At 33.3% G+C, this 10,881-nt stretch overlaps 1 protein-coding gene across 1 annotated transcript; it reads left to right on the forward strand.

The window, feature by feature from the left end:
- Positions 1-1,794: 1,794 nt before the first annotated feature.
- Positions 1,795-10,285, forward strand: LOC132190196 (probable inactive purple acid phosphatase 27). The gene is made up of 13 exons (XM_059605109.1): positions 1,795-2,132; positions 2,232-2,319; positions 5,710-5,976; positions 6,271-6,379; positions 6,846-6,960; positions 7,137-7,269; positions 7,528-7,715; positions 7,900-8,086; positions 8,174-8,241; positions 9,310-9,400; positions 9,507-9,695; positions 9,804-9,884; positions 9,964-10,285. The coding sequence occupies exons 1-13, from the start codon at positions 1,795-1,797 to the stop codon at positions 10,030-10,032; spliced, it is 1,923 nt and encodes a 640-aa protein (XP_059461092.1). The 3' UTR covers positions 10,033-10,285.
- Positions 10,286-10,881: the final 596 nt, after the last annotated feature.

Here is a 10,881-nt window from a genome sequence, read left to right on the forward strand (position 1 = left end):
AAACTTAAAAATGAAGCATTTGCCCAAAGGCTCTTTTTGACTTAAAAACTCTATTTCTCAAACGCAATCACAAACAAGCTCTTAGTTTTCAGTAATCTTTATAATGAAATATTGCTTTTTTTGATTTCTTATTTCCACTTTGTACGAAATTAATTAAAGGAATGATATTTTTGTTTACATGCATCTCAAATTTTTCTTTCATTTTCCTCAGTTTATTTATTTTTTTCTTAATTATGAACAATAATTTTATTGACGAAAACCGCAAAACCATCAAATAGGCTTCTAAAATGTAAAATATTAATCAGATCTATTAGGGAAAAGTTAGGAACATACACAGCAATCCAATACAAATGAAATCTCAATTATATGTATTGACAATTAATATGAGAATCTAATTGGTTTGAAAAATGTTGTTCTTAATTTAGATGGCTAACAGAAAGTTAATCATGCCATAAATGTACAGAAAATTATTATGTGGCACCTGCATTCAAAAGTTGAGGATTTATACAAAAATTTATTCACTTGGTAATTGGGACAGAAAAGTCCAGTTGATATTCATTTAAAATTAAGTCATATATATATATATACACACTCGAGGGGTTGTAGACCTATAGATGAAAGAACCCAATTCTACAAGTGAACCAAGGAATTCACAACATAATATATAGCAATGATATTATATGAAGGCTTTAGCTATGTTAGTCTTTTTCTTTGTCTCACTACCCAAGAGGGGTTGGCTCACAAGCTTGCCCATCAAAGTCCTTAATTAGGCTTTATTCGTAATTGGTTTGGCTCGGGTCCAGTTCCCCAATCTATTGAGATTAGGACATGTGTATCATAACAAGATACAAAGGAATACGTGTTTCAATTCTAACGAATCTTATTTCATATGAAATTATAAATATTTGGAGTTAGACCCAAACCAAATCCTACCATAAGCGAAAGAATAAATAGTACTTGACGTGATTCTTGCAAACTACCTTCCTTCCAAGGGATGTTATATCTTTAATTAGTCTAACAAATAATGTGTGCTACACTATAACTAGTGTTGTCCACTACCTAACTTAGTTAATATAATTGTCGGTACCAATTATACTTTTCAAAGAGAAATGATTTATGTCAATAATTTGTCTATATTTTTTTCATATTCTCTTGTAAATTCAATGAATCAACCAATATATTTGTGAGATCCATCATTGATTTGTGTAAGGTCCACATAAGTCTACAAATATAATAAATGATTTATAAGTTGAGATGAAAAAATATGAAGAAAAAAAATATTGACTTGAATCATTTCTCATTTTCAAATATTTTATTCTTTGGACAGCTTTCTCTAGATGACACCAAACTTAATTAATTATCCAACTCTAAAGTCAAATCAGAAGGTTAATAACTTAATTAATTAATAAAATTGACTCTTAATATAACTTGTGAAAAAAAAAATGAAAAAGAAAAGAAAAAGACAGAATTGTGGGAAGTTATTGAAAATAACTCAAAATTGGAGGATAAAAAAAAAAAAAAAAAAAATTGAAGAAAAGACAAAATGAACAGTTAAGCCACCTCAGTAACATCAATCATCAAAGCAACCAACAATGTTACGTCAAGAAACCAAAACTCTCTCTATCTATCTAGTATGAGCGTATTCTCTCAATAATTATTGGATTCTTAACCACATAATTATCTTCCAACCTTAGAATCTGCTCTCAATTGTCATGCCCATAAACTTGTTTTCTCTCCCTCAAACTTGCAAAATTTTCTGTGCTTCCAAACATGTTTTCTCCTCATAATTTTCTCATGGAACCTTGGAAATATTCTTCTTGGGTTTTCAGATTCTTCTTCATCATATTACTCGTTTTCTTTCTCAGTTCTTCTTCTTCTTTGTCATGGTCGTCGTTGCACCCTTTACATATAAACTCCACCGCCATGCACCGAAACCACACTACAATCTCAGATTTTCGGCTGTTAAATAGAAGAACATTGACGGAGTGCCCGGGCACAAGCCCTTTTCTCCAAGTTAATGTCAACTCGAATTCCAGCCTTTCAGATGAAGAATATCTCATGGTTACCGTTAGCGGAGTTTTGTTCCCTTCACACCGTGATTGGGTCGCCATGATTTCACCTTCTCATTCTAAGTAAGAAATTCCTCATTAATTAAAAATAATAATTACTTTCATTTATATATAATACATATGTATTAGAGTAATATTAATTCTTTTTTCTAACATATGCAGTGTTGAAAATTGTCCATTCAATGCGGTTCTTTATGCACAAACTGGTGATCTTAGCACACTTCCTTTACTCTGCCATTATCCTGTCAAGGTAAACACCATACTAATTCTTTTTTCTTTTTTTTTTTGAAACCAATACTAATTAATCTAAACATGAAGCAAACTTTTTGGTATCTTTGTTTGTTTCTTTAAGGGTTATTTTTATGCATTTGAATTGCCTTCGTGATTAAATAAACGGTGAAAATTATTTTATGTAAAAAGATAACTAGAGTTCTTCCACAATCTTACAATCTTTACCGTTAATTTAAAGTAATTAATACAAGAAGAATAAGAAGATAACAAAAGTCTTCATTCTAGAATTACTCGCTAAATTTATAATTTACTCGTATCTTTATTTATTGAAATTTGAATAATTTTGATTACTCTCTTCCTATCAAACTTGAAATTATATTGAGAGCTATAGGCTATAGTGTGGGTCTAGTGAATTATATCTATCTTGCAAATCTTCCCTGTATGGTATGTAACTCAATATATATATATATATATAGGGTTGTCTTGCAAATCTTCTCTGCATGGCAATTTATCTATTTTCATTTTTTTAGAAATGAGTCATTAATTAACACTTTTAAAAATACAGTATGAATGACAAGGCAAAATCTTATCCTTTAGATTTTTATTTTTTTACCACGCGACACCTCCTATTTAAAAATGAGAGGAAATAGGCTCTCCAATTGAAGGGAAGCCCCTCTCTTAGGAATGTGTTCATTTTACACACAAAAGATGTTACAAATCTATCTATAATACTCCTCTTTTGTAAATTTACTATTAAATCTATAAAACTCACCTTGAGTCTCACATATTAATTAATGATGAGTATGCTCATCTTCTATACGGATCGGAGAAGACAAGAGATTGAATAATGACGGAAACAAAACATTTCTTTTACACTATAGTCGGGAGCATATAAAAGCAAAAAATAGATGAGACGGCCACTTTTATAACGTGAATAACAAAGTCACGTCAAGAAGTCATAACGTTCACGTAAGACAGAGGGCCTTTGTGGTTGTGGGTGATGGCAATGCCAATGTGGTAACATACAAGTTTAGCTAATCATGCAGCTTCATGCCTAGTTTTCATTAAGGCATCCTTTGTCACTTCTAAAAGTTTATTCCTTTGTGTCCATCGGCAAAGGTATTATGAAAGTGACTAATATGCTTGTGGAAATTCTTTTCGTCTATGTTAAATATTAGATAAGTAATGATTTAAAGATAAGTATTCCTTTGATCAAAAAAGATAAGTAGTGATTTAATATTGTATTATATTCATTCGATTGAATTTTAGCTAAATATTCACATGTACATGTTGAGCATCACTTATTGAGGGTGAGTTCAAGCCCATGTGAATTGGAGTGTTATAATATTAATGAAATTTTAAGATCACCACTTCTTATCAACTTATCAAATAGCCGAATCCATCCTCATTTTGGAATCATTTAGATTTTATTGATAAAAAATTAAGAGCATAAAGTTCTTACATCACAGAGCATAAAACTCTGATAAAACATAGCTAAAACCTATGAAATTACAAAGTCATAGATACGATCGATGACATCAACTTCCGCTAACATATTTACAGCTTCAGTAATGGAACAAATCTGCTTCAAGCAAACTAGATTTATAAGACATAGGTAACCCATATTTCCAAACTTATTTTTCGGCCGTAAGAGATAAACCCCCACACCGATCTAATCCTCCTCGACCCAAAGGTCAGGAGACAACTAACGTTATCGACCAAAGGCTAGGACAAAAAATAAAAATAAAAAACAAACAAAAACAAAAAAACGAAGCGAAAACTAAAAAACAAACAAAATCTCCACCAGAAGCAGCAGCAGAGGAGTACGACATCGTAGACATCCCCACGAAGACGTGCCTTAGCTAACGAAGAGGAGTAAATCTGAGTTTGAAAAACTAGATCTAGATTTACAACAAAACCACCATAAACGAAAACTAGAATAGACTACAAAATAGACACCGAGCACTGCTACCAAGAAAAGGAAGAAGAGAGGAACAGCTTTTGATTGTGGATTACTTTAAGGTTTATCTACATTTTAACTTGAATTTCACTCTAAAGATAAATATTGTTATAGTTTAATAGATTACATTGAAGGATCGAAAAACTTGTCTACTAATCTCTTCTTAGATACTTTTAAAGAAACATATCATATTAATAGTAAATGGAAGGAAAACTATCTATTCTCCTTGTATTCCTCTTGAACATACAACGCATCCATGGGAAACAAAGACAAAGAGGGTTATTAAATAATCGGGAAAAATTCACCTATATCCTTTAAATTACAGCTCAATTGATAATGTTCTTTTAAACTTTCGAATAATATCGGGTATAAAGTATCAAAATCATAATCAATATATCAAAATTAGCTTTTTAAACAATTAATACAAACATTTCCATCAAGTAAAATTCTGGATTAAAGGGGTTTATCAATCAATTAAAAACTTCAACTTCATGCATAAAGCACCAATTTAGGGATACTATTTCACTAAAAAAAAAAAAATAGGGTTACTATAAATCCTAATTCTCCAAATTTCTAATTTTTCACAAATTAATGATAACCCAATAAAATTGAATGATCCAACATGTAATTATAACATTTAATAGCGGAATCCAGCCTTCAATTTTCAACTGAATCATAAAAATCCCCAAATTGGCCTCTTGAAACATTAACCTAAAACATTTTAATTCACCCTAATCCAACCAAAATTACCTCAAATTGACATCATATGATGAAATAACACATCAGAAAACATGCCTCTACAAAATCAATTTGTGAAAAAATCTCAATTTTTTTTTTTTTGGCTATCGCCGGGTTGGTCGGATTCCGGCTGGTTTTGGTCGAAATTCGACTCTTCTGGCCATGCGACGGACATTTAAAGGCTGGTTCGGTTCTCAGGCAAAAGGAGGCCGGCCAACCTAAATTCGGCTGGATATTTGAGTTTCAGTCAAAAAGAAACCGAAACTCCCTTACTCCGATGACGGCGAAGGAGATGCCAGCTGGTGGTGGTGACGTGGCTAGTACCTTCAGCGGTAGGTCTCTCCTGCATTTGACCGTTACTCTTATTTGGAGAGAAAGGAACTCTAGACTGTTAATGGGTGGAATTGTTGGTTAACTCGTATAGTGAGTACTGTTTGCTTTGGCTTGTGTTCTTTTTCTGTGCCTTCCACGGTAACTACTTGTTTGTATTGTTCCTTTGGTTTTCTTCTTATTATATTCTTTGTTTTTCATAGAAAGTAATGATTTAGATGAACCCATCAGGACATTATTCGATATTCCCAGTTCTATATTTGCTTATAAAGAGTGTAAATAATTTTGAAATCATGGATTAATCTTATAAATGTATAGATAGAGTCAGTATATTGAATCCTAACACAATTACATATACATGTTTGCATTAAAAATTTGCAGGCAATGTACATGAGTAATGATCCAGGCTATCTCAGTTGCAAGAAGAAGCAATGCAAGAAATATAGCAAGGGTAAATGTATAGTGCCCACTTGCAGTGGCACGCTAACATTTCATGTTATTAACATCAGAACCGACATCGAGTTCGTGTATTTTGGTGGGGGATTCGAGACCCCTTGCGTTTTCAGTAGGTCAGGCCCTATCAGTTTTGCCAATCCAAATCAGCCGTTATATGGACATATCTCAAGTGTAGATTCAACTGGAAAATCGGTGAGTGGCCACCTTTTCACAATTAGCAATTGATATATGAATGTGAAAACGCATAGAGAACAAATAATTTTAGTGATTTTTATCATGGTAGATTAACTAGCTTAAGAGTGATCATCTTGCAAACTTGAGTTTGAGGCATAAGAACAACTTCTTTAACAAAATTGAAAATTTGTCAAATTCTAAGCCAAGCAAAGGTGCATCTGTTGCCACTGATTTTATCGGCATCATGCAGTTGGTTTAATCTATTAGGAAACCATGTGAAGCATTATTTTAATTTGATGATTTGTGATGCAGATGAGATTAACATGGATTAGTGGCAATATGGAACCTCAACAAGTACAATATGGGAATGGAAAAACTCTGACATCAGAAGTTACTACATTTTCACAAGATAATATGTGTAGTGAGTTCTGCAACATACTTTTGTTTTCTCCTTTGGTCCCAAACATAAGGATTTAAAACCCCACGTCCTATTTTCTGCACTTGATATATTAAAATCTCACCAAGGTAATATAAAATGGAAATTCAAAAGGTAACATTATAATTCTTGCTGCTGTAGCTAGCAATCATTTCCAGCTCAAAATAGCGTATGTTGTGCATAGCTAGTTTTGAAAGTTAACCATAATGTTGGTCAAGTTTGTATATATACACTACTTTTTGTTAGAGCCCTTCTCTTTGGACAACCTTTGTTATTTTTATTTTTTTTGTGAACATCATGTGAAAAAGGGGGCAATTACAACATATGGCAGCCAATGCAACATATTTTAGTAAAGTTCACCCCTGAAATTACGTAGATATATATATATATATACCCTTTTCCTTCCTATATCTCCTACTTAGATTTTGCCCCTTTGTTCTGAAATTGACAGGTACAGCTTTACCAAGTCCAGCAAAGGACTTTGGGTGGCATGACCCAGGATACATTCATTCTGCGGTAATGATAGGACTTGAATCTTCAAGCACCTTCTCCTACAGATACGGAAGGTTTTAGCAACTTTCTTTATAACAACTACTCATAGTCTCAGAAAGGAAAATGCTATTCTTACTCCAAATTCATTAATGCTACTCCATCACTTAATTATTGACTTTTGCCATATGTATGTGTGTGCGCTTGTCTCTGTGTAGTGACTATTTTTATTTAATTTCAAAAAATACTGCAGAGACTCAGCTGGTTGGAGTGAACGAATCCAATTTCGAACTCCACCTGCGGGAGGATCAGATGAGCTCAAATTTTTAGCATTTGGCGATATGGGAAAGGCTCCCCATGATGCTTCTGTCGAGCACTACATTCAGGTAGGATGCATTTTCTGTTGCAAATAGAAAGACCAGAAATTTTTTTCTGACAAAACCTTCAAGGTTTTCTTGTTTAAGCACATTCCAATGAATTAGCAAAGTCTATAACTAGCAAGTTGTGCATTATGGTGATTCTAGTCTTTTACTTCTAACTCGAATTTCAAAAATGAAAATTGATACTTCTGGAATCACAAAACTAACTGATACTACAAAAGCAGCTCATGTAATAACCCTGTTTTTTTATTTTGTGATACATAGCCAGGGTCCCTCTCAGTGATTGAAGCCATCACCGATGAAGTAGATTCTAACAAGGTAGACTCAATCTTCCACATTGGAGATATAAGCTATGCCACTGGCTTTTTAGTTGAATGGGATTTTTTCCTTCAGCAAATAAGCCATGTGGCATCACGAGTTTCTTACATGACTGCAATTGGAAACCATGAGAGGTACCTTTTTCAGCTGCATACTTTAATAATTATTGTTTCTGTCATTCCAGATAAAAGTAAATTCACAAGTAATCAGTTTTGGAATTTGAATTATATTCATTCCCAAGTCTATTTCTTGGGTTAACTATGGTTGACATGCACGTGGGGTTTGCTGTTATATCTGCATATGTTTTCTTTCTTTTAGGGATTACATAGAGTCGGGATCAGTATATATAACTCCTGATTCAGGAGGAGAATGTGGAGTTCCTTATGAAACTTACTTTCCCATGCCAACCCCAGCAAAGGATAAGCCATGGTATTCCATAGAACAAGCAAGTGTTCACTTCACAGTAATTTCTACTGAGCATGATTGGTCACAAAATTCTGAGCAGGTTAGAAACAAATGCTTTATATCCTTTATGTTTATCTCTTAATCTAATCTGATATCACTTTCTTTCAAATCTATGCAAATCTTTCAGTATGAGTGGATGAAAAAGGACATGGCTTCCATTGATCGATCAAAAACTCCTTGGTTAATTTTCATGGGGTATGTGAATCTTACATATATGTACATTGTTCTTCAAGTTAATGTTGGTGCTCTTGAAGATGCCATCCGAGTGTGCATGTGTGTTTGTGGACGTGCGTGGCATGTGCATGTTTATGGTAGTAAAGTCCTTTCGGAGAACTAACTTTGTTGGCCTTGCATATCATTTCAGCGTATGGTGTGTAATTTGCCATGGAAATCAGGCGTATATAAATTTTCAATCCAACAGAAATATAATTTACATTATTTTTTAATGTAAAAACAAAGGAATTTAAATTATTACCACGAATGATTTCATGTCTAACTCCACCACATAATGTTATATTATTAAGGGTTGCAGACTTGCATTCAATTGCCCAGTGCAAATGGCCTCAATTACCCTGTTTCTTCATAGCATTTGAACTTTCCTTTACACTAAAAAAGGTAAAAAAATCAAATAAAATACGAGAAGAAAAGCCTATTAATATGAAAGTTTACTCGATTTCCCCCAATCAACAAGAGTTCCTCTTTTGACTTATTGCTGCATCATAGTTCCACCATATTTCAAATTATTCAAATCTGCAATTTTTATAACAAACTCAAGAAATGAACCCCCTTATCAAGGTGAACTTAATTTCACCTGCAAAGTAAATTTACTTAACCTGGTGTATTGTACTATTCTTACTTATATAATTAACTGTGCCTCCATTACTAACTAGGTGGATACTGTGGATCCAAACAGTATTGATGAAAGGCAATTCCTGCCTCACATAATAGTTGGGCAGATAATACTTGAGAGAGTCTTCATATGAGGTTTTAATATAGATGTTAGAACACCAGCTTAATTCAGATATAACTATAGCAATGCCTCGATGTTTTCACAATTATTTTCAGATACACGTTAAATCCTTGTAAAATCCCTTTCTTTCCAAGAGAGGGAGGTGAACTCATGATGTTGGAATATAATTTATATTGTGCCTGTGGCTTTCTTTATTTAAAATGTGTATATAACATTAAACTATCTTCTGATCTTGTAGCTATACACTCAAAAGTTCATACATTAGAATAAACTGTATCAATTTTAAATTGCAGGCATAGACCAATGTATTCTTCCTCAGATGGTGTCTTTAACGTTGATGAAAATTTTGTGGAGGAAGTTGAACCGTTACTCTTGGAAAACAAAGTAAGTCCCTTTGGCCTAACTAGTGATCTTTTCTTTGATTATGAAATGTACTCTTTCCTTGCTTGACTTGGTATGAAATTTGCTCTGTTTGGTTGCTATTAACCAGGTAGATCTGGTTCTCTTTGGCCATGTCCATAATTATGAGAGATCATGCTCGGTTTACCAAAACGAATGCAAGGCTTTGCCTAGAAAAGATAAAAATGGGATAGACACATATGATCACAACAATTATAGTGCCCCAGTGCATGTAGTTATTGGTATGGCTGGATTTACCCTGGACAAGTTCTCAAATTATGTGAGTAAATCTCATATTTGCTCTCTCCCCCTACATATTATGCATGCATGCATATACACATGTATGCATATGTTTGATAAGTGAACTTGGTCTTGTCCCTTGGCGCAGGTGGATAGCTGGAGTCTATCTAGGATTTCCCAGTTTGGATATCTGAGAGGGCATGCAACAAAAAAAGAATTAAACTTAGAGGTCAGTTTCCATGCACTTCAAGGCTAGAATCTACCCTTGTACACATAAATTGTCTCACTCATTTTCTTCTCTTTTGCAGTTTGTAAATTCAGATACAAAGAAAGTTGACGATAGTTTTCGCATCATCAAAACTCAAGGTTCCTCATGAAAGATTGTGGTCACAGAGAGAAGAGACAGATTACCTTCCCCCACCACAAAATATCTTGGGACTTATTTACGAATAATAAATCTTGACGTGTTTTGTTCAAATATTTCTCTAACTCTTTGATTACATGATGAGCTCCAGTGGACAATGGGATATAAATCCCATATTCATCATTTCATTCAATTTTTGAAAGTGTCTTGGGGAGCTACTTCTCTTTTGTTCTTATCACAACATTTGTATGAGAAACTTATATCATTGGAAATGAAAATTCTCTAACAGCTAAATCCATATGCTCTGTTTGGCTTGCCCTTAAATTCTAGTAAAGCTTCAAAACTTCCAAGACCTTTAATCTTCTCATTTCCCACCTTTTATGAAATCAACGAAGGGATGTTTTTATGTTTGCATCTCAAACTGTTTTTGCCTTTTACTCATTCTGTATTTTTGTGTGTCCAATTTTATCTACAGACAAATATGAAGGCTGGATTGGTTTGAAAATGTCATCCTAAATTCGATAATCATGCCATCAATTTCCAAATTGAATTGAACAAGATCGATTGGCTTGGGAACATGTCTTTTCTGACCATTTCATTTAAGAATGTGAAATAAATCCAAGTCAAGACTAATATACAAAACATTGTTTTAAATCAAAAACTCTTTCTATATTACATATACTGCTACTCTCATTTACATTGCATGATATGAAAGTCCATAATAAGGACTAAAAATAGGAGTAAAAAAGGTGGTTGAAAAATAGGAATACAAATTCGTCCACAATAAGATGAATAAGGACTTAAAATAGTTCTAATCCGCCACTGACTTGCTTTGAAAACAAGTCACGCCACAATATTCCCA

Source organism: Corylus avellana, chromosome ca8 (assembly GCF_901000735.1).
Source record: "Corylus avellana chromosome ca8, CavTom2PMs-1.0".
In the NCBI taxonomy this organism is placed as follows: domain Eukaryota; kingdom Viridiplantae; phylum Streptophyta; class Magnoliopsida; order Fagales; family Betulaceae; genus Corylus; species Corylus avellana.

What these genes read in the sequence shown, in the direction of transcription:
- LOC132190196 (XM_059605109.1), top strand. Translation starts at nt 1,795, where the DNA reads ATGGAACCTTGGAAATATTCTTCTTGGGTTTTCAGATTCTTCTTCATC. An exon ending in TCTGCCATTATCCTGTCAAG is followed by an intron (nt 2,320 to 5,709) that starts GTAAACACCATA and finishes AAAAATTTGCAG; the next exon opens with GCAATGTACATGAGTAATGA. An exon ending in GCAATTGGAAACCATGAGAG is followed by an intron (nt 7,716 to 7,899) that starts GTACCTTTTTCA and finishes TCTTTCTTTTAG; the next exon opens with GGATTACATAGAGTCGGGAT.